At 49.6% G+C, this 22,072-nt stretch overlaps 3 protein-coding genes across 29 annotated transcripts in view; 2 read left to right on the top strand and 1 right to left on the bottom strand.

Annotated features, from left to right (window-relative positions):
- Positions 1-17,818, bottom strand: part of FANCM (FA complementation group M) — a 316,043-nt gene extending 298,225 nt beyond the window's left edge. For 24 of the 26 annotated variants that reach the window (XM_050335689.1, XM_050335691.1, XM_050335686.1 and 21 more), the window contains exons 1-4: positions 17,284-17,818; positions 16,221-16,393; positions 15,285-15,362; positions 14,863-15,021 (exon numbers count right to left, since the gene is read on the bottom strand). In XM_050335689.1, coding sequence (XP_050191646.1) covers positions 14,863-15,021; positions 15,285-15,362; positions 16,221-16,393; positions 17,284-17,713 — 840 coding nt within the window. In that variant the 5' untranslated portion in view covers positions 17,714-17,818. The remainder of the gene's footprint in view (positions 1-14,862; positions 15,022-15,284; positions 15,363-16,220; positions 16,394-17,283) is intronic. The other 2 variants (XM_050335699.1, XM_050335703.1) reach the window with 1 other exon arrangement.
- On the top strand, positions 4,492-11,966 carry LOC126650656 (heme-binding protein 2-like). The gene is made up of 5 exons (XM_050335727.1): positions 4,492-4,708; positions 8,007-8,098; positions 9,203-9,344; positions 9,781-9,964; positions 10,511-11,966. Exons 1-5 carry the CDS (start codon positions 4,492-4,494, stop codon positions 10,680-10,682), a joined length of 807 nt encoding a protein of 268 aa, XP_050191684.1. The 3' UTR covers positions 10,683-11,966.
- Positions 17,819-17,924: 106 nt separating the features above from the next.
- On the top strand, positions 17,925-21,957 carry FKBP3 (FKBP prolyl isomerase 3). Of its 2 annotated transcripts, none has more exons than XM_050335728.1 (7): positions 17,925-18,262; positions 18,365-18,466; positions 18,558-18,665; positions 19,159-19,294; positions 20,180-20,247; positions 20,926-21,054; positions 21,403-21,462. In XM_050335728.1, the coding sequence occupies exons 1-7, from the start codon at positions 18,152-18,154 to the stop codon at positions 21,445-21,447; spliced, it is 699 nt and encodes a 232-aa protein (XP_050191685.1). In that variant the 5' UTR covers positions 17,925-18,151; the 3' UTR covers positions 21,448-21,462. The 2 variants fall into 2 exon arrangements, with proteins under 2 accessions (XP_050191685.1, XP_050191686.1); XM_050335729.1 differs by lacking the exon at positions 21,403-21,462 and adding an exon at positions 21,761-21,957 and having other exon boundaries at positions 17,945-18,262; positions 20,926-21,023.
- The last annotated feature ends 115 nt before the right edge of the window (positions 21,958-22,072 follow it).

Below are 22,072 nucleotides of genomic sequence, written 5' to 3'. Positions count from 1 at the left end.
CTGCTGTTTTTCGAGCCAGGCGGTACCTGACAGTCCCTTTAAAAGAACAGAGGCAGAAATGTCTGTGCTAGCTTATAGAAAAAGGTATTTATAAAATAAACAGAACTGTTGACCATGCAAGGAATAACTCAGTGCTTTTTACTTGAATGGATACCCCTGGAATAGCTCATTACCCTTCCATCAAACCCTGATCAGCTGGACATTGAGGACACTTGAAATGCTGAGGATGAAGCTCAAACTATCTCTGAAGTAGTGGAAATGGAGTCAGCCTGAACACAAATGCTCCTCTAGAAGAGCAATTAATGTTTTCATTAAAGAGCAATGCCCACTATGTATGATATTTCAGCTCTGGTTTGTTATTTCCTATACATGCTGCAGAGCTGTTCTCTGAAAAGAACTTTTCATTACATGTACTTTTGTGTTTTATCCCTTGACCTAGTTAAAAGGTATAAGAAAATGATACTGTCCCTGTTTGCTCAATGTACACCCCTGTCTGATTTAATCACCTTCTGCAAAACAAACCCAGGCCGACTGTTATGAAAGACAGCGGGATCCAGTCACCTGGAGCTTCAAAACTAACAGGGAACAGTAAACATAACCTACTTAGGAGAGACACAGGCACAGGCTCTGCTCACTGATTGCATTTATCTTGCCTCCATACCTTCATTTTTAATTACAAAGATAATACTTCTGAAAAGTCCCCTCAATCTTTCCAAAACATGGCAGTGTCGTGTTCCCCGTTTCACAAACAGACTGGAGAATTAATTTCAATTAATTGCTCAGGAGGACTCATGGCTTTCTGCAGCTCCCTAAATGGAGGCCAGAGCTGACAGATTTACAGCCAGCAAATAAGACACAACTGGCTGAGTTATCCCACCCTCACTCAACTTGCCAAGAACACAAAGACCTTTTCTGTTCCGAGTTATCTCCCACAGCAAACCACAAGGAGTTCTTGGAGCTTTTAACCAAGATGAGCTTAGAACCTGTTTTTGGAGCTGAGGACTTGTGTTACCAGACAAAGAACTGACACTGTGCCAGCTACACCTCCCTAAAACTGCTTTTAATCTGTTTTCTGTTGGCACAATGAAAACCAAAGGCTCTAAACTAATGCCCTGGCCAAATTATTTTACTGCAGATTTGAAGGGTTCTTTAGCAGAGAAAAACACACATAAATAACTGGGTTTGTAGCACTTCTATCCCAGCAGAGAGGGAGGGTTGGGAGAAAGCAGCTGCTACGCAGGTTGTACCTCCCCAGACCGAGCACTCCAAGGGTTTACAGCACTCCCAGGCTTCACTGACACACCAGGCTGGGTTTTAAACACCACTCTGGGCTTAAACAGAGCTGCCCTTCCCTTCAGCCCCTTCCCCTGGCTCCCAACTCCCACAGCTCCAGCATTTCCAGTGCCCACTATGGAACCACACACTGGTTTGGGTGACAGGGACCTCAAAGCCCACCCAGTGCCACCCCTGCCATGGGCAGGGACACCCTCCAGTAGCCCAGGGTGCTCCAAGCCCCGTCCAGCCTGGCCTGGGACACTGCACAGACCCTCCCCAGCATGCTGGGGCAGTGCTGAAGGGGTGTGAGGGAAATGAGCCCACACTGCGTGTCCATGAGGTGCCACCACCCCCACAGCTCTGTGGGAATGCCAACACGCCCCCAGCACTCTGCTCTGCCCTAAAGGGATGGCTCAGCCCAGGAGCAGGGCAGTAACACAGGCAGCTCCAGAACAAATCCAGAGCCACTTTTAGTTCTTCTCCCTGTAAAACTTCACAACCAAACTCTAACTGAGGGAGAAAAGTGCTGTTTTGTTCGAGCTTCCTCCTGACATTTCTCACCTTGCCAGGAAGGAAAGGAAAACAACAGGGACACAGCAGGACATGGTGTTTTTAAGCTGATCCTGTCATTCTCCAAACCCAATACTGATCAGCTCAGTAATGATCTTGGCTCTGCTCAGAGTTCTGAGCTAAGTTCACATTAACTCATTCAGACCCTCCACAGCCTCCCAGGGATGTGTCACATGCTGAGCACATGCTGCTCTTCCCTGGAAGACGGGATCCATCAAAAACACCCAATACTTTGTCCTCTTCCAACATCTGACTTTTCTGCTGGTACAGCATTTTTCAGTTCTTAAAGCTTATAAAACAAGAAGATCTACAGTTTTTACTTTTCAACTAATTACACAAAGAACAATTTTACCCTATCACTTAAGAAGTTACAAGAAAAAAGTGGCTTTTCTGCATGAACCTGCCACTCAGTGAGAGTGACTGCCAGCCCTTTGCCACAGGACAGAAAGGAGCATCTCACTGAGGATGTCTCAAATTCCCAGCTTTAAGGCTGAATATCAGTTTTTCTGTTACATTCAGAGGTGTAACTGCCAGGAAAGCACAGAGAACACAGCACTGCCAAAACCAGGTTATCTCAAGAGTGGCTGTTCTTTAGGCAGCAGCCATACACAGAATTAACAAGTTGGGGGACAAAACAGCAAATACAGCAAAAATCAGCTTTGTTCATCTCTAGTAACAACGAGTTACTCTGTTATCTGAGCAGTGTCCAGACACAGACCATGACACTTCTTCACAGACCATGACACTACTGCATTCTATCAAACGTGGTAATTACTAAGCTCATCAAAACCAAAGACAAATTAAATACAGTGATCTTTAAAACAGGATCTTAAACTCCTGTCAGCCTCTTTCTCACAGTCAATGCTCTGTGGCATTTCTCACATACAGAGAAATTCAGCTGTGATTTTAAACAATTTTTCAGGTTATTTTTTCATTTTCTTTTTTCTAATCTTCAGTAATGATGCTTAACAATCCTCTAAACAGAAATAACTTCACTTAAACAAGTAATTTTCATTATAACTTGAACACACGAGTTGGGACTGTCTTCCCCGGGAAACTGCTGGAATTGTTTATGCAGGACAGGCAGAGGAAAAACCTCCACAGGTTGCCTCAAACAGTCCTGTTGTCTCAGGAAAAACATTTTCCTGGAAGAAACCTGCAAGAGCCCTCACTTGGTAGGAACAACCCAGCTTCCAGAATTCTGTGGAAAATTCCTCACCCACAGCACTGCAGCTGTGAGAGGTGGAGGTACCTGTAGATGGATGGATCCCACTGTGCCCCCCGGGGGTCCCTGCCCACAGCAGCTGCTCCCCACTGGAAGCTCAGCTGGGTGTGAGAGGAGAACCTGGGCACTGACACAAACCCCTCCAGCTCATGGCCAGTGAACCCTGTGCTCTGCACTGACCGTGAAATCACATCAGCTCACAGCCAGGCACTCAAACAAGCACCAAAGCCAACCTTCCTCAGGATTTGCCTTCCCAGGGATTTCAGGCCGGCTGGGATGCTGATTCACTGCCCACAGCCAGGAGGCCAAACACCCCCACAGTGGGGCTGAGCTTCACTCGCTGCAGCCACTGCTCTGAACAAACCCTCTCCCAGGATGTTCCCACCAGCAGCTGCTCCTCCCTTACAAATTCCCAAAGGAGCACTTCATAGGAACAGTGGGATCGAGGTCTGTGCTGTCAGGAGCACAGTCAGGACTTGCAGTTCACAGTTCATTGTGACAGCAAGCTCAGCCTAGGCTGGGGTAACCACAGCTGAGCCTGAGGGAAAGGTACGGACCACAGACAGGGGAAAAAAGGAGAGGGGGCAGATTAAGCATCACATCAGAGCCAACAGTTCTATCCCCACAGTCCCAGCCCTAACCTCTGGCTTTTCCTGGAGGGATCAGCAGAGCACAGGAGAGGACTGTTTCCTGCTATTCCAAAACTCTAAATGCCCCGAGATTCCTCTTCCATGCCTGCACACAAAGGGCCACAGCACTCATTTCACGTTCAATTTGGAATGAAAGGCAACTCCACACAGAGCCCTGACTGCAACCCAGCTCCTGCTTTAATTGCCACAACCACCCCAGAGCCTGGCTGCTCATCCCCCTCGCGCTCACAAACGCTGCTCTCAGCAAGGGCAACATTTGCAACTTCCAAAGCTGGACTTCAGTAACAAAATGTCCCGTGGCTTTTGCACTCCTAACTGGAATCAGTTTGGAATCATTTTATTCGGATCTGTCTTTTAGTCGTGGTTTGGGAGCAGTAAAATAAAATCACGACAAAGAAGGACAAACGGGATATGCAGAGCAGTGGGGAAAATAAACGATGAAGAGAATAGCTGGGAAAGAGGGAATGAGTGAAAAAACAGACATGACACAAACTTCTTTAAGTTCTGCACTGCTCAGACCCTACAGCACGTGGGAAGAGAAGCTACGGAGCACCAGGGCGGCCGAGGAAAGCGGCTGTGCGCAGGGACCGGCTGCCCATCCCTCCCTCCATGTATCTATTATCTATCCATCCATCCATCGCCGCACCTCGCGGGCGGCCCTGCCCCGGCGCTGGGCGGGCAGAGGCGGGTGCCCCCGCCCCCAAATCCCTGGGCAGGGCGATCCCGATAAAGCGGCGGGCGCTGGCAGCGGTGCCATCCCGGCTGCCGGCCATGGAGACGGGCGGGTGCCGCATGGGCGGCGCGGGGCCCGGCGCGATCACGCTGGAGGAGCTGGACGGGCTGGAGGAGAGCCCCGACTCGGCGTACCACAGCCACGGCAGCTCCCTGGAGGAGGAGGCGGCCGAGCGCATGGACGACGAGGAGCAGGAGCGCCTGCTGAGCTACTGGCAGAGCGTGGGCAGGGGGCACCAGGTGGACGTGCCCCGCGGTAAGCGCCGTAAGCCGCTTAGGGCAGCGGGACGGGAGCCGGGCTGCTCGGAGCGCCGTGCGGGACAGCCCGGCACGGCAGGCTCTGCGGATCGGGCTGGGAACGGGGACACAGCGCGGGGCAGGGCACAGCACCCGGTAAAGGGTCTGCAGCTCTGGGACCAACGCAGCTAAAGCTTCGCACGGGGCCGTGCAGAGGGGCCCGTAACGCAGAGGGGCGGCTGCAGCAGCACTGGGGGGACCTGTGCGTTCTGAAAAGCATCAGGGCGAGTTTGCAGTCTTAATCAAACATTGAACTGGCTACTTGCAAAAGCATTCTTGTTTATAAAAGCTCCTGTCAGTTCTTTAAAGAAAGATGGTTGTATTTAAAGATTGCAAAGAGTAAACAAGTAGAAGGATCAACTTTGCTTTTTTGACAGCGAGCCTCCCAGGCTTATCTTAGTCAGAAATTGCTCATTTTCAATTTTAAGACAGACTGGAGAGTCTGAAAGATTGTAGCAAATCGGATAACTCCAAACAAGCAGCAGAGTCACTGCAAACTCAGCTCAACCAGAAACTGTAACTGCTCAGAGCAGCAGAGAGATGTGAACCATCTCTGCTGCTCAGGTAACCCACCATCCCCGGGGGGAACCAGCAAACCCTGAACAGGCTGCTCTAGACACCACCAACAGGAAATTACTGCTATTTAAAAACTCTTCCTATAATCCAATGCAGCAAAGAGTCCCAGCTCCTTTTCAAGTCATACCTCGAAGTCTCATCTTAACTTTGTAATGGTTTAACGCTGAAAATTAACGTGCTAAAAGAAGGGTAAGATGAGTCTGAACAGCATTCTCTGCCTTGCCGTGTTCTCAGTACCCTCAGAGGGGTCTTTGCTTGCCCTGTGCCAGCAGTGCCATCCCACAGTTTCAACACACACTCCAGCAGCCCCGGGTTTGTGTCTGGAATCAGCACATCAAATCCACAGGGCAGGAGGGGTCGAGAGAGGAGAGAGATCTCTATTTAACACACTGAGTGCAGGTCAAGGGCTGGAAGCCAAAGGGCTCCTTTAGGGCAGCTCTGAGCAGCAGAAAACCGAATTCCTTCCCACAAAACTCCCTGGTGGTGTGATACACAGAGAAACCCTGCACTGAGATTCCTGAGGTCCACCAGGAAGGACACAGAGTCTAGGAAATACGTCAAAAGTAGCATTTGACCACATTTCAGTTCCTGTGCTAAAGAAGGGTTGCTCTGTGACACTCAGCAAATGTTATAAAATGCAATATAGAATAACAGAAGCTCTTTCTTCAGGTCCTGCCCAGGGCCCTGTGGAGGCAGTGGAGGTGACTTTCCAGGAGGAGGAATCCCCCTGGCACTGGGAGAGGCCACCTCTCTGCACTCCCTGCTCTGTGAGCAGGGACAGGACCCTGGAAGGGCTGGAGCTGTGCCAGGGAGGGTCAGGGTGGATCTCAGGACAAGGCTCTTCCCCCAGAGGGTGGTTGGCACTGAACAGGCTCCCCAGGGCAGTGGGCACAGCCCCAAGGCTGCCAGAGCTCCAGGAGGGCTTGGATGATCCTCTGGGGCACAGAGTGGGATTGCTGGGGTGTCCTGGGCAGGACTGGGGTTGGACTGGATGGTCCTTGGGGTCACTGAAGCCCTGAGGTCAGGAAACACCTTTCCTGGTCCCACTGCCAGCCAGGCCCTGTGCAGGCAGAGCCTCCACACTCACACAACAGGAGGCACAAATGCACCAGCTGAGGGAGAGAACTCCCAAAAGGACTTGAATTCATTGCAATCCCTATCCTGTGTATTAATACGGAAGGAAAAAATACAATCCCCCCATTTATCAATAAAATGACTGAAAAATAGACTTTTCTTCAGTCCTAAAATGTTTCCTAGTTCTTGGAAAATTAAGTGCTGAAGGCTAATCTACTTTTGCTTTTCCCTCAGCCTCCAAAGAGATCAATTTTATATGTCAGTAATTAGTTACATTTTCAATGATTCTCAATTACATATTTAAAAAAAAAAAAGTTTCAAATTATCCCTAATGTAGCTTCCTCATCTTTATTTTTTCCCTTCCCTTTGTTTAGGGATCTTTACTGTTCTAACTAGTCTTACAGCTAAAGCCCTGCACTGGCTGCCAGGACATGGAGGTTTGATTCCCTGCTCAGCTACAGATTTACCAAGTGACCTTGGCCAAGTTAATTCTCCTGCATCTTAATTCTCCTCTTCCCTGGAACATGGATAATGCTGTCTTCCCCCATCATCCTGCCTTTTCCACTTAACATCCTGAGGCACTTAAAACACCCAGGAAGAGAGCCCTTGCAGCTGAAATGTGTCCTTTTGCTGCGTGTCCAACACACACCATGAGGGAGCAGGGCAGAATTCACACCCAGGCTTTCAAAGCACATAGAACTCACTGTCTAATCCTCTCTCAGAGCACACAAATGCCTTGATCACTTCAGCTTTGGAAAGCAAGGGACCAACTCCTCTGGAAGAGAAGCTTCCCATACCTTAGGCTAACCTTACATCCACAGCTTCCAAGCCTGGCTGTCAGGGATCAACTCCTAAAGCAGAGTAAAGCAGAGTTGATTTAGGAACTTCAGCCAGAATTGACGTCAGGGCAACCACAGTTACAAACACACCTAATCCAACCACACTGAAACAGCAGAACTGGGGGGGCACAGAAGTTCTAGAAAATGCCAGTTTCATTTGGGAAAGTATCATTTATTTGCTCCTTTTATCCATTGGAGCTGGGTTGGAAACAGCAACAACACAGGCCTTGCACTCAACATATGTCCTGGCTAATAATGCACTGAAACAGAGAGGTATCAGATGTATTTTACTGCTTTTAAGAACTATGAATGTTTAACTTTTATCTACAAATAGAGATATAAATAGATTCAAAAACTAAATTCAGAAATATCGAACTCTAAAGTAAAATATTAAAATGAAACAGCTTTTGGGCATGAGTTTCCACAGCAGTATTCCCTTGAGCCGGTGACCAGGAGCAGCCAAGCCAATTTACCTCGTGTGGATCCACAGGACTCCAGCACCAGGAGAGTCACCAGAACTGGGAATGTCAGCTGCACAGAGCCAGAAAACTGGCCCAGAAAATTTGGGAATTGCAAACCTGAGGAGTGGGAGAGGGAAACCTTTTCCTAAGGGTACAGAGGCAGCAGCCAGGGAACCTTTCCTAAGAGAAGAACAAACTAAACTGGCTCCAAGGTCCCCAAAGCTTAACTAAGAGCAGGAATCAACACAATTCAGTCTAATTTTTGCATCTCTAAGTCTGAAGTGGGATCTGTGTCCTTGTGTTGCAGACATGGCAGAGCCAATCCAGCAGCTGACCAGGAACAACAACCCCCAGGAGCGACAGACCATCCCCTTCACCCTGATCCAGCGCAAGGAGAAGGTACTGCTGCCCCTCCCTGCTGGGCTGGGAGCACCGGGCTGGGCTTTCACACTTCACTTCCAGAAACAGGGCTCCTTAGCAAATCCTTCCAACCAGTTAGGATTGCCAGAAATGGGGCTCCTTAGCAAATCCTTTCAACCCGTTAGGATTTTTAACACCCCAAGTGTTCTCTTTAACTCCTTTCACTTTGAACAGCTCACCCCTTTAACAAGTGAGTTTTGTTTTTTGTAAAGTAAACGCTCTCAGGAAACTCGTAAGAAAGACAAGAATTACAGCCTTTGTGACATTTTAGAACTGATTTAACAAAAATTTCCCATATTTTGATATTTGAAATAAACCCCCCCCTCTTCTCCATTTAAATTGGTTCTTTTAAATTTGCTTATTTACACAGTCATGTTAATAAAACCTTAGCAAAGAGTGCTTGAAAGAGATTAATACCTGAATTTCAAACCAAAGTTCTTTTGTATCACAGATGGTTACCAAACAAAGCAGCAATTTGCAAACCCGTCTCATCCTCTAATACAAATCTGAAAAGGATGGGAGCAAATTGCTTCTGGCTCAGGAAATGTGCAAACAAGGGTCTAACCTTAAATCAACAAACCCAGAAAACCTTTACTAACCATCTCTGAAGACTTTTTGTAACATTTCTTTTAAACAATAAGTCACATTTATAAATATCATAATTGGAACATGTTTCATCTGAACAGTTTGGGACTCCTGACTGTTCCTGTTGTAATTAAAAGCAAATTCTCAGTACTACTGGAACAACTGCAGCTAAAAAATAAGGTTGTTCAGTGTTAATTGCAAATAAATGGTTAATACAGTCCCAAGAAATGTCAGTTCCTTATTTTAAAGGAGAGCTACCCGGAAATCTGCTGAAATAAGTTGTGCTCTGAGGTCAGCAGCACATTCGTTCCTGAGTTTGTATTGAATAAAGGATTAATGTATGTTGATATACTGAGGAAGGATTGAAACTCATGTTCCCTTCAAGATCACATCCCTGACAGTTGAAAAAGATGCAATTGTTCCGGTGCTAAACATGTATTTGTGGGGGGTTTCAGCTGCTGATATTGAAATCCTAAATCCTTCCCTTTGTGATTGCAGCTGGGAGATCTGCTCTATGAGAAAAGGCAGTATGGGAAGGCCAAGTGGGCCTGCATAAAAATGAAGGAGAAACAGTACGAGCAGAGCATCTGCCTGGGCTTCATGAAGCTCATGAGGTACATCTGTGAGCAGAACTCCTCAGGTAATGGGCACCACAACTCTGCACTGGAGTTATACGACTATATTTATGCCCTCAGTTTGCTAACTGGGGAGATGCTTTTATTAGCTTTCTCAAATCCACCACACTGGCTCTAGCCCTTCCAGAACAATCATAGAAATCCTGAAAGAGACCTCAAAGCCCATCCAGTGCCACCCCCTGCCATGGGCAGGGACACCTTCCACCAGCCCAGGGTGCTCCAAGCCCCATCCAACCTGGCCTTGGACACTTCCAGGGATCCAGGGGCAGCCACAGCTTCTCTGGGCAGCCTGTGCTGCTTCCAACCTGGAATACACAGCCCCACTGCCTAAAGCATCCTGTTAGTACCTCTGTGGGGTTTACAGGACTCGGTCTGAGTTCAGCAGTCCAGCACAGCATGTAAACCTCCCTCTGTGTTTCCTGCACACCCTGTGTCCCCCAGGGCTGTACCTGGGGATCACCATCCCCATCGTGACCATCGTGCACACCAACGAGTCCCAGTCGGCGATGACGCAGTCGGTGACTGTCGCCTACTACCTGCCCGAGGTGCTGCAGGACGAGCCACCACACCCCTTCGACTCGGACATCATCATCGAGGAGTGGCCCTCCACCATCGTCTACAGCAGGTCAGACACGGCTCAGCGCTGCTCTGGGGCACCAGGGAGAACGTGCACCTCTCAACTCGGGGCAGGCCACATCTTTTAAACCCAGTTATAAACGGTAACAAAGGCAAAACTTGTAAAAACTGCCTGGAAATAATGGTTCCCCATTTCTGTGAGACAAAGGCTCTTCCCCCAGAGGGAGGTTGGCACTGAACAGGCTCCCCAGGGCAGTGGGCACGGCCCCAAGGCTGCCAGAGCTGCAGGAGGGTTTGGACAACGCTCTGAGGGATGGGGGGGATTGCTGGGGTGTCTGCAGGGCCAGGGGTTGGACTGGGTGATCCTTGTGGGTCCATTCCACGACCCTATGAATTAATTGGTATACTGATGCATCTGCAAATGTGTATAAGACAGCATCAGGGTATTCTGTGTAGCTGGGAGCAAAGCACCCAACATGGCAGGGACAAAGCTAAGATCTGTCACAGTATCACTGGGGAAGCACAACCAAAGCATGTAAAAGGCTCCAAAAAACTGGATGTTAAAAAGAACCTGACGTGGAGCCGATTGTTGCAGGAGCTTCAGGGGCATCACCAACGAAGACTCGATCATGAGAGAGATCAGCGTGCTGGCAGCCATCCTGGAGAGCCCCGAGCTGTGCCTGCAGGACACCTTCATCATCGCCGGCTACACCAACCCTGCCGCCGCCAACCGCCACAACGAGATCTGGTTCCTGCAGCGGCCCTGAGGAACCAGATCTGCTGGTTGCTGCCTGCCCAGCCCTGCTCAGCCCCAGGCCCACACTGCCTGCACAGCCCCAGGTCAGCACCGGGGCTCGGAGCCCCTCTAGGGAGGCAATCCCCCAGCTCAGCCACCACACCCAAGCCACCCCAAGCACAGTCCCCTGTGTCAACCTGGACAGTCTCTACATGATTTCAATGAGAGTTTTAGCACTTTATAAGTTAGTTCACCTTATCTTCTGTTTACAAGATAAGGCAGGCAGAGACCTCTCCCCTCAGCCACTTACTGGCATCCCTAGACTGCTTGTGGCTTGGGATGGTCCCTGGGGAGACCTTGGAGCTCCTGCTCTGGGCACCTGGTGCTGCACCAAGACCCCACTGGGGCTTTCAGTGGGAACACACCAAACCCACCTCAACATGCAGAAAAAGAATGTCCAGGTCATAGTTCCTGAAGAGAACTACCCGATTTAGCCCCCTGGGATTGACCCAAGGAGTCAGAGCAGGCCAATGCCGACTGCTCCGGATGTCCTCATCCATGACACAGATTCCTAATGCTTACCTCACAAAGCACCCAACCAAAGGACCTTAAGACTGGAGAAGAGACCAAAAAGGCACCACAGTCCTAATGCTCATTGAGGTTTTGATGGCAAAAGTTACAGGTAACCTTAATCCCGCACTCCCAGGAATACTGTGACTGTCTTTGGCATTCCTAAATAGCTGCTGGTTATTTTTGACTCCAGTTTTCTCAGCACTTTTCTCACCACTTTGCTGGATGTCAAAACACTGCAGTGAAGTAATTAATTTGCTCAGTCCTTTTGCCACACCATTAATGTAATAAATGACACAAATATCACATTAAAAATCCCAGCCAGAAGTGACCTCTGGCTGTCACCTCTGCAGAGAGGAGGGCCAGGCAGAGCTGGCTGCTCTGGGTCTCCCACAGCTGGAGTTCGAGCAGCTCCAGGGATGAGGAGCCCACAGCCCCTCTGGGCCCTGTTGCAGTTTGACCATCCTCACTGTGAGAATTTTCTCTTCCTGATTCCCAGTTTCTGGTTTCTTTTGCCCTTCACCCATAGGATAATCCTACAGACAGACAGCTGCCTGCCTGGCAGAAGGGCTGAGAGCAGCATTCCCACTGTTTCACACAGTCCAAGAGCACCTACTGCACTTTAGAAGTGGGTTAGCAAACAGTTTTGCTCTCAAAAAATCCCTCCTGAATGTCTCCCCCTACTGATGTGATGGTAGAGTTTATGCTTAATAGAAGTGTCTTTTTATATAAAATTTACGGAGTACATCACCAGCATTATTTATTGATTGCAGGATTTAGGGTTTAAACAGAGCTTCTGTGCTCTTTAATCACAACCTACAGACCAGCAACCAGAGCCAGTGCTGCTAACTCCCAGCAGAGTGAAAAAACTCCAGGCATGGATTTATGGAGTACTTCTGGAAGAACCTGAAGCCTCCTGGTGCCACTGGCTTTAAGCTTAACCCAAAGCCTCTCCCTGAGCAGCAGGATCAGAGTGCAGTGGCCCTGGCTTAAGTGGGACCAAGGTTCCTCTGGTGCTTGCTGGGCACAGAGATCCTTGGGACACAGCAAGGAGAGGGGAAAATGGAAAAAGAAAATAAAAAGAGAGAGAAAAGCCTTAGTTTTAACACAATCAAACCAACAGTCCTCGTAGGAAGGAAAAAAAAAAACCCAAATCAACAAAAATGCAATGAAGGATCTCAGCCTGGGAAATGGAAAATTAAAAAATGCCAGCCAGTATTACACTAAAAGCTCTTAGTTAACAAAAAACAATAAAAAGCTTTTAAAAATTCAGTTGAATAGAAGGCCCAGGGAGGAAGGTCTTGCCCTCAACCCTTCCCACCTCCCCATCCCCAAGATTTTTAAAAGAGCAAATACAAATAATTTTCCCCTTTGGCAAGATTTGATGCCAAATTAAAGAGATTTCTGCAATCTGACTGCTTTTGCCAGTTAGACAAATTATCTTAACGCTTTGGCACAGCAGATGCTGAACAGTCCTTGGAAGCAGTGAAATCCTCCCACCATACAGCACCAGTTTGTACATAGTTTACATTTTAACCCTCTGCTGCAAAAAGCACTTTTGTGCTGTGTCTGCTGTCCCTTCCCACAGGCAGCCCCAGCCCTGCTGTGACTCAGCTGCTCGTCCTGGACACATCCCTGTCCCTGAGACACGAGCAGCTGACCTGTGTGCTGATCCCCCATCGCAGCCAAGCGTTCCCTGGTGTTTCTGCCAGTAGTATTTATTTATTTTGACTGTGTTAGGGCTTCTGCTGCTGACAAAACTACTCAACCTGCCGTTTGAAGATACACTCTATGGCTGTGGAACGTGCAACAGGGCTGTAACCGGCCCTCACGAGCACAGGGACCAAGAACTCCAGCTTTTAACTGGCACAAAACAAGGCTTATGGAGTTGTTACAGCAGTGAATGCCAAGCAAACATTAATTACTGTGACTCAAATTTCCAAACATCACGTCAAGGGTGATCACCTGGGAACAGGTATTTTATTATCCATCCGTGGCTCTTCCTTTGGAAGCCACTCACAGATTTTTATTTTTAATTTGAAGCTATTAGATTTCCACTCTTCAAAGGAGGTAATAAAACAGCATTCACCCTCATTTTTGGAAGATTAAATGATGTAGCCTTAACAGATGAGTGTTGTCCTGCATACTGTGTATTTTCCAAACAAGCATTAGTGCCTGAAATGTTTATTCCAGCTATTGTGATACTCAGGGCCTTGCTTATTGTATGTAAACACACATGAACAGAGTTTCTCTGGCATTGGTTTGCTGTGCTGTTCGACACTGTCCCTCCTTTCCCCTGAAATGCCGTCTTGTTTACTGCCCTGTTTGCCAGCATTAAAGACTCTGATTTCCTGGTGCAGAGTAGCCCTGGCTCTCACTCTTGGAGCAGACACACAGGTTCCTTTGGGTGGGAGCAGCAGGAGGCACGAGCTGCTGCTGGGGTTTTACCAAGGCCACCTAAGGCCCAGATTAGAAATGGTCACTTTGAGGTCCAGGAGCCACTTCCCGAAGTGCTGAGGCCTCCAAGACTAAGGCTTGGCTTGTCCAGACAATACAAACCACCCTTTCACACCCTCTGCCTTGCTACAAATTGTATTTTCTAAGAAAATCAGTAGCAATTCAAATGCAAATACCGGATCAAAGCAAGGAAACAGTAACCACTGAAGCCACAGGGCAAGGTTTGTGCAGCCAAACAGATCTCAAGTGAAGCACCTCAAAATAAATCCCTGCACTCCCCAGAGCACTCAGAGGCACCTGCAGTGATGTAAAACTATCCTTAAAGTTTCTCTTTAGAGCTTATGAGTGGAACTTCCTCATTTAAACAGCTCTCAGGTCACTGGTTTGAAAACAGCTGATGCACTTACAAGTTTGCCTTCCAGTGGTCTCCACATAACTACACCAAAATCATTAAAGTTTAAGCAAAACCACTCTCTGAGGCCAACAGCCTCATACTAAATTAATCCTAGGGTTTTGATGCCTCTTACCAAACACAGAGTATACATTTTGAACTTTTCAGAGCTGTATCTTATGTAATACCATTTGCCTGAAAATCTCTTCTATATTTGAACATTACAGATTGGTTAAAAAAAAATAAAAAAAAGAAGGAAAAAAAGAAAAAGGGTAAAGCTCTCAGAATAATCAAACAAAACAAAATAAACAAACAAAAAACAAACCCAAAAAAACCCAACAACCCACCCCAAACAAACAAACAAGATCAAAAATAATCAAGGGAAGTAATTACACTTACAGATGACTTAAAGCCCTAAAGAATACTCTCCAGCAGAGAAAATGTTTCAGAAAATCCACATACAGATTTCATAAGGCATTCCCAACATCTGAATACTTTAATACTACTAAATTCAGCCAAATGCAGAAACCCTCAGCTTAAGTCCGATGTCAGTTCTGCAGAGACTCCTGAAAAAGGATGAGGAAACTAATTTCATTCTCAGTTTTTCACCTGAACTATTTGAGTTGCTGCAAGGTCACAGGTGGAGTTGAAACCATGGAGTTTTTATTTTGCCTTATGCTCAAACTGAATTGCATAGGAAGGTGTTGTTTTTATTAACTACTGCAAGCCTAGGCAGAGATATTCATGTATTTTCTGTCACTGGCCTTGACCAGCAAAGAGAAAACAAACTCACCTGGATGTAAGTGTTCTGAATTCCTGCCAGCTCTTCCCCAAGTGGAACTACAATTTTTTCCACTAGTCTCTCGTGAGAATAAGGCTGGATTTCCGGGGAATCCTCAGCACACACCTCTATCCGAGCGATCAGTAAGTTGGAGATAACCTGCTGCACAGCCTGGCAGAGAGGCAAGACAAACATTACTATTTCACAGTTTAGCAGGGCTTGAATACATTTGTAAGGAAAGGTACCCACTGCCCATGAGGGAAAACAAGAGCCCTCCACTTAGAGACCTTAAGGAAAGAGCCAAGACCACAAACATATTCAGTTTTGATGTGGAACTTTAACATCCCTATACCTTGCACAGTGTCCAAACTGGTATTAAACACAGTTACTACTGCAGTTTGATCATCTGAACCACACAAGTGGAGCTGGCTCACCTTTGTGTCACTGCCTGGGGTGGCACTCAGGGCCAGGATCCGAAACTGGCTGGTGTATTTGCTCAGTTCCCTCACAACCTACCAAAGGGAAGTTTCTGTTAATACCTTCAAAGGAGATTATTTCCTTACACAAACTATACCAAGGAAAATACCCACTAAGAAGGAAAGGCTTAACAAAACACTCTGAAAATATTCAATCATAGAATCACAGTATGGTTTGGGTTGGAAGGGACATTAAAGATCACCCCATTGCACCCCCTGCCATGGGCAGGGACACCTTCCACCAGCCCAGGGTGCTCCAAGCCCCGTCCAACCTGGACTGGAGCACTTCCAGGGATGGGACATCCTGGAAGTGTACCAAGAACAACCTTGGTAAATTATGAAGTGATTTCTCACTTGATTTCACAGAAAGATTAACAGCACACTAACTCAGGAGAGCTGCCAAGAAGCCTGAAGAACAACTCTAAAAAAAAGTGAATCATGGATAATAAGTCCTATGAAATCTGAACTCGACATGTATTAATACACATAATCCAGTCAATTTCTCCAGTATATAAAATTTACTTTTGAGATCACCCATTGCTGAGATTAACCCACGATAACACAAAGTCTTTGTTGATCAACACAAACCTCAGTTTTAAAAACAAAACTTGAACTGATTTTACTCAGTTAAAGAACCTTACAAATAAAGCTTTTATTTCTTTTTAATTGCCTCAGTCAAAAAGATATTTTGAAACAGAAATAACAATTCAGACATGAAAAAAATTCCTTACAGGTATTACTTAAAACCTGACAATGTACAGGAGTGTTTGATCTCTTTCAAAGTTAAGGACCTCAAGAACAACCTCCCCGCAGCAGTAACAGTGACACTTTATGGAGTGATTTGGGGGAGTGTTTTTGTCACTAGGAGAGAAAAAGGGGGGACTCCAGCATTACCTGGCAGTAGGCATGATTCCCCAGGGCTTTGTGGGCTTCATCAATAACCAAACATTTAATGTCCACAGCGGGACAGGTGCCCCGAGACAGGTCATTGACCATTATCTGAGGGGTAAGGAAAAGCACTCTCTTGGTATTCCACAGTTCCCGGCGGCCCAGAGCTTGGGTTCCTCCTGGAAATAAAGGAAATGACATCAGGGAGCTGTTCTGCTGAGAGCAAAGCACAGCCCATGACCTGAGAGTGACAGCAGAAGCCAGCAGGGCTGGCAGACACAGGGAATCCCAGGATGGGTTGGGTTGGGAGGGACCTCAAAGCTCATCCAGTGCCACCCCTGCCATGGGCAGGGACACCTTCCACCAGCCCAGGTTGCTCCAACCTGGCCTTGGACACTCCCAGGGATCCAGGGGCAGCCACAGCTTCTCTGGGCAACCTGTGCCAGGGCCTGCCCACCCTCACTGAACACAACAACGAGGAAGAGTTTCTTGCATTAAAACACTAAATCCAGAACCACGGAAATCAAGGCTGGGAAGCTCAAGATGCCCCACAGCTCTAAACCTCATCTACGACATCTCTGGGAAACGTTTGTGCCTAAAAACAGCTCATGGATTCGGTCATTAAGGCTATAGGTGCAGCGAGCTGTAGCTGGGAGGAGAGGGCTGTCTGTAAAAACTTTATAAAAAGGGGCAAAAAGGAAAAATGCGGAAAGAGGGAGGGGAGAGGGGAACGTGGAAAGGGGAGGGGAAAGAAAACGGGGGTAGGAAAGGAAAAAAGGGAGGGGGAAAGGGGAGGGAAAAACAAAAAAAAAAAAAAGGAAAAAAAGGAAAAAGAGCTATTATTCTTTAGCTTAAGCTTCACGTAGAGCACATTGTGTGTGAACACCCGCCAGGCTGCGACCCACAGGGCTGCGCCGCAGCGCTCCACCACCCTTTTACCCAGGTGACCCGGGGCTTTAACTACCGCCAGAACCAACGCTTAGCCCTCTTTATTTCCAACCACCTCTTTTTATTCCCTCTCTTCACACTCTGCCCTTCAATCCCTCCTGGATGCCGCCGCAGCCCGTACCTGTCATCTCCGCCATGTCCCGTGAGGGGATGCCCATGACCCGGGCGCACGCCTCCATCTGCTGAGCCACCAGCGGCTTGGTCGGGGCGAGGAACAGCACCTTGCCGGAGGGGAACCAGCGGTAGAAGTTATACATGACCACGGCGGCCACGAAGGTCTTGCCCAGCCCCGTGGGCAGGCACACCAGGGTGTTGGCCAGCAGCGCGGCGCCCGCCATGCGCTCCTGGTACGGCCGCACCGGCAGGTTGGTGGGGTAGATCCAGATGGACCCCGCCGCCTCGCTGAAGCCCTCCACGGGGACGGGGTCCGCCGCGGCGGCGGCTGCCAGCAGTAGGTCATCGTCGCTGTCGTCGCCCGCGCCCTCTCCTTCGGTTCTGCCCTGGGGCGCCCGCCAGATCTGAGGCAAAGTGCGCTGCCGCCCGCCGCTCATCCTCCTCCCTCAGGGGCCGCCATTTTGTCGCTCCTTCAGCGCCGCCGCTTGAAAACGCCGCCGAGGGTGAAGGGGAGGGACGGGAGGCGGCTTGGCCGCCTCCCGGCCCTCCCCTTCTCCCTCGGAGGGTTCCTGGCCCGCCCTTTCCCCCTCGGGCGGCCTGAGGTAAAGCCCGCTGCTCCTCCCGCCTCTCTTCTCCCTCAGGGCGTTTCCCCCCAGCCCTGAGGCGGCGCCATTTTGTCCCTCCCTCAGGAGCCTCCTCCGCCCGCGGGCCAAGGGGAGGGTCGGGATGCGCCTCCCGGCCCTCCCCTTCTCCCCGGGCGTTTTCCTGGCCTTCCCCCTCCTCGCCTCCCTCCCTTCCCCTCCCCGGACGGTTTCCCATCCCTCCTCTTCGGAGGAGGAGGAGGAGTAGAAGGAGTAGGAGGCGGGGTGGGCAAAATGGCGGCGGCCGCCGGTCCCGCGCAGCCCTGGAGCGCCGAGGAGCTGCGGAGCGAGGCGCTGGCCAAGAAGGAGATCATCAAATTCCTGCAGGAGCACGCGGCGCAGGCGGTGAGTTTGTGGGGAAATTAGCGGTTTGGAGCGCGAACACGTGTGTTTATAGAGGTAGAGGGGGGTGTGTTTCACGGCTCGCACGCGTTGTGTCCCCGGCAGTTCCTGGCGGAGCACAAGCTGCTGGGGCAGGTGAAGAACGTGGCCAAGACGGCGAATAAGGAGCAGCTCATCGCGGCTTACACGCAGCTTTTCCACACGCAGGTGAGGGGGCGAGGAGGTGGGAATAGAGATGGGGCGCGGGTCCTGTGGGGTTTGATGGTTGATGGATGTGGCTCTTCGTGCTCCCCCTCAGCGGTTCAAGGGCACGGACGGCGCGGAGAAGGCGGCGGAGAAGGCGAAGCCGGCCAAGGCGGAGGAGGCCAAGGGGAAGGCGGTGAAGGCTGAGGAGGCTGTGGAGGAGGTTTGTGCGACACTCCCACCTCGTGCTTGCCGTGTGGGAAACCAAATTAACCGCGTCCCCTATCTCCGGTTGAGGGTTAGGTTGGGTATCAAGGAAAAGTTCTTCCCCCAGAGGGTGGTTGGGCACTGAACGGGCTCCCCAGGGCAGTGGGCACGGCCCCAAGGCTGCCAGAGCTCCAGGAGGGTTTGGATGATCCTCTCAGGCACAGGGTGTGACTCTTGGGGTGTCCAGGGGTTGGACTGGATGATCCTTGTGGGTCCCTTCCAACCCAGGGTTCTCCAAAATCACGGTTACAGCAAGAACTCTGGTGTTTGCACCCTGCCTTAACCTTCATCTGCTGCATTTTCCCCGTACATCCCAGCCCTGCAGTAACACATGAACACACCCTTTGCAGGTCTTTGATGCCTTAAACTAAGCGCTTATTCCATCTAAAATGTAATTGATATGAAGCTATTTAACCCACCAGTCCTAACTCTTATTTTTACAACCTCAGGGGCCACCAAAGTATACAAAATCCATTTTAAAGAAGGGCGACAAAACCAACTTCCCGAAGAAAGGAGACACTGTGCATTGCTGGTACACGGGAAAGCTGCAGGACGGGACAGTCTTCGATACCAATATTCAATCAAGTAAGGTCATGCATAGATGGATACAGAGGAACTGTTTGGGGTTTGCTGCAGACACTCGTAGACTGCATTAGCTGGGCTCCTTAAGCAGATTTGGGCAGTGTTTGCCTCGGGAAGTGTCCCTGTGGGATTCCTGACAAACCACTTTGTTGTTGAGCTGCCGGGATGTCCCTGAGCCCCCTCCCGGGTCCTGATTTTCCATGAGGTAAGGCAGGGCAGTATTTTAGGACTGGCTGGTGTCAAGTCACACTGCTGCATCCTGCCAGCCCTCCCTTCTGGCATTCTCCAGGCCTGGGAATGTGAAATGCAGGGAGTTAACCAGGGCTGAAAATACTTGAGGGTGAGAGATGGAGCTTCCCTCTCCTATGGAACTCGAGCACCAGCAGTGTCCTTCTCTAATAAATCCTTAAACATGGAGGCACTGGAATGAGAGGGATTTGAGTACTATGGTGTTTTTGTGACAGATCAGAGGATTTAGGGGTATGAAATCTTGCAATACTAGAAAGGCTTTTCCAGAGTGTGTCCCACACTCAAAGGAACAGTATTCCAGAGTCAGTGGAATGCTGTCTGGGACTCCTTGTACTTGTTGTATGTTCCCTGTTGACTTCTTGTGGTCCCTTAATGTGTTTGTGACTTGTTCTGTCAACTTTATGAATTCAGAAATGAGTCTTTGGGGCTTGAAAGATGCTCATCAGCTTTAGCTCTCGGTGGAGCTTGACCAGTGAATGATGGCTTTGGTGCACAGCACTGAATATTAAAATAATATTGTAATAAAATTATAAGAAAATATTTACTTAGCATATATATTTATATGCTGGTAATTGTAGCCAGCAGTGTGGTGTGTGCTGCAGTGATGCTAAAGCAAAGCAACACCAAACTCTCTTCCAGGCTCAAAGAAGAAAAAAGCAGCCAAGCCCTTGAGTTTCAAGGTTGGCGTAGGAAAAGTGATCCGAGGCGTAAGTACAGCATTGACAGCTCCCTCAGAATTCCAAAGGAGTTCCCTTCCCTGTCATTTATGACCGGGGTTCAGCTTTTGAGCTGCTGTTCTGTTCCTCAGAGGTAAAAATGCAGATTACGAGGGCTTACATGGGCAGGAGGTACCATTATCCCGTGTCATTGCCCTGGAGAGCAGCGGGTGGAAAACAGAGCCGTGTTCCTGAGGGCAGGCCCAGCCTCCTGCTCCTGTCACTCTCCTGCTCTGAGGCTGTGGGGTTCCTCTCCTCCTGTCCCTGTTCCCTGGGAGCAGAGCCTGACCCCCTCCCTGAGGGCTGGGACTGGCACTGGGAAGGGGCCGTGCCCCTGGCCCGAGTCCAGCACTGCAGGAGCTGCAGCTGCCCAGCTTTATCTGTGTCTCCCTGGGATCTGGTGCTGCAGGAGCCGCTGGTGGGGACTCTGGGCAGGGACAGGCACTGAGTGAATCCGGGTTTGGGCCAGCCTTGGACACACATGGATCCACTGATCCAGGCTGCCAGGGGCGCTGGGCTGCCCCATCCCTGGCACTGCCCGAGGCCAGGTTGGACGGGGCTTGGAGCAGCCTGGGACAGTGGAGGTGTGGGACTGGTGGGAATCCCTAGGAGCAGGTGGAGAGGCTGGGAATGCAGCTGTTGTGACACCCTGCTGTGCTGTCCTTGCAGTGGGATGAAGCCCTGCTGACCATGAGCAAAGGAGAGAAGGCCCAGCTGGAAATCGAGCCCGAGTGGGCCTACGGCAAGAAGGGGCAGCCTGATGCCAAGTATCCTTGTACAGAAACCTGGGAATGCTGGGTGAGGGGAAGTGCTGGGACAGGGATGTAATGGGGGGGTCACTCGTTACAGCAGGCTCAGAATATTCCCACTCTGAGGAAATTCAGTGCACTTGGAGAGTGGGTGGGATTGTCCTTTTGTTTGGAAGTAAACCCTGTGCAGGGAGAACTTGCCGCTGTTTTCCACCTGCATTTTCAGTCCAGCTGCTTCCAAATGGTTATTACTGACAGGGATACAAACCAGTGGAGTAGGGAAGCAGGAGGAGTTACCAGTAGGGTAACAGCAGTTAAATTTGGTTCTGGGATACCACTGGAGTATGGGATGGAGGTGGGATCCTGCAGTGTTTTACACAGTCATTTCTTTTTCCAGTGCTTTGGGAGGAAGGGATTGTTCTGTGGTGCTGGAATGCTGTAATCCCAAGGGCTGCCTGGACATTGTTCCTCCCTGCAGCACAGCAGGACAGAGTAACCACTCCTGCAACTCCCAGACCTGGGGACCAGGCTTAGGGAATGAGGAGCAGGATGTGTTAATGGAGGTGTATCCATGGAACTGGCCCTGCATGTCCCTGACAGCTCGTGCTGGGCCCAGTGCTGGATCCAGGATGTCCCAAGGTCAGTGACATCACCTGGATACAGGAGAGGCAGGAGAGCAGCTGTGACTGCCCAGGGAGGGACGTGGGAACTGCGGGATTTGGGATGTTTTAGGCTTCCTTAATGTGCTCCCCCAGAATTCCCCCGAATGCAAAGCTCTTCTTCGAAGTGGAGCTGGTGGACATCGAGTGAGGAGTGAATTCCCTTTGCTGCTGGGAACCCAGGGACTGGCACTGGAACTCCGGGATCCAGTTCCAGCCTGGCCCTGCGGAAATGGAGCGCTGTCCCTGCCCCTCTGTACAGTGACACCCCACTAAACCAGTTTGTACCTGCAGTGCCGTCCCTTCTTTGTGTCTGAGCTCCCCCACCCTCCCCTGGCGGGGCTGCAGGGCCACAGGGATCCAGCAGTACCTCCTGTGGAATTCCACAGCATTCCCACTCCATACCAG

The sequence above is a fragment of the Myiozetetes cayanensis genome, unplaced genomic scaffold (assembly GCF_022539395.1).
Source record: "Myiozetetes cayanensis isolate MyiCay16 unplaced genomic scaffold, myiCay2020 scf6-25, whole genome shotgun sequence".
NCBI classification, from domain to species: Eukaryota; Metazoa; Chordata; class Aves; order Passeriformes; family Tyrannidae; genus Myiozetetes; species Myiozetetes cayanensis.
This window is presented reverse-complemented; position numbering and strand designations above follow the sequence as displayed.

Excerpts from the sequence above, each read along its gene's own strand:
- FKBP3 (XM_050335728.1), top strand. The coding sequence starts at position 18,152 with ATGGCGGCGGCCGCCGGTCCCGCGCAGCCCTGGAGCGCCGAGGAGCTG. Across the intron at positions 18,666-19,158 it reads CTGAGGAGGCTGTGGAGGAG|GGGCCACCAAAGTATACAAA; the intron begins GTTTGTGCGACA and ends TTACAACCTCAG. Across the intron at positions 20,248-20,925 it reads TAGGAAAAGTGATCCGAGGC|TGGGATGAAGCCCTGCTGAC; the intron begins GTAAGTACAGCA and ends CTGTCCTTGCAG.
- LOC126650656 (XM_050335727.1), top strand. The coding sequence starts at position 4,492 with ATGGAGACGGGCGGGTGCCGCATGGGCGGCGCGGGGCCCGGCGCGATC. Across the intron at positions 9,345-9,780 it reads CTGTGAGCAGAACTCCTCAG|GGCTGTACCTGGGGATCACC; the intron begins GTAATGGGCACC and ends TGTGTCCCCCAG. Across the intron at positions 9,965-10,510 it reads TCCACCATCGTCTACAGCAG|GAGCTTCAGGGGCATCACCA; the intron begins GTCAGACACGGC and ends CGATTGTTGCAG.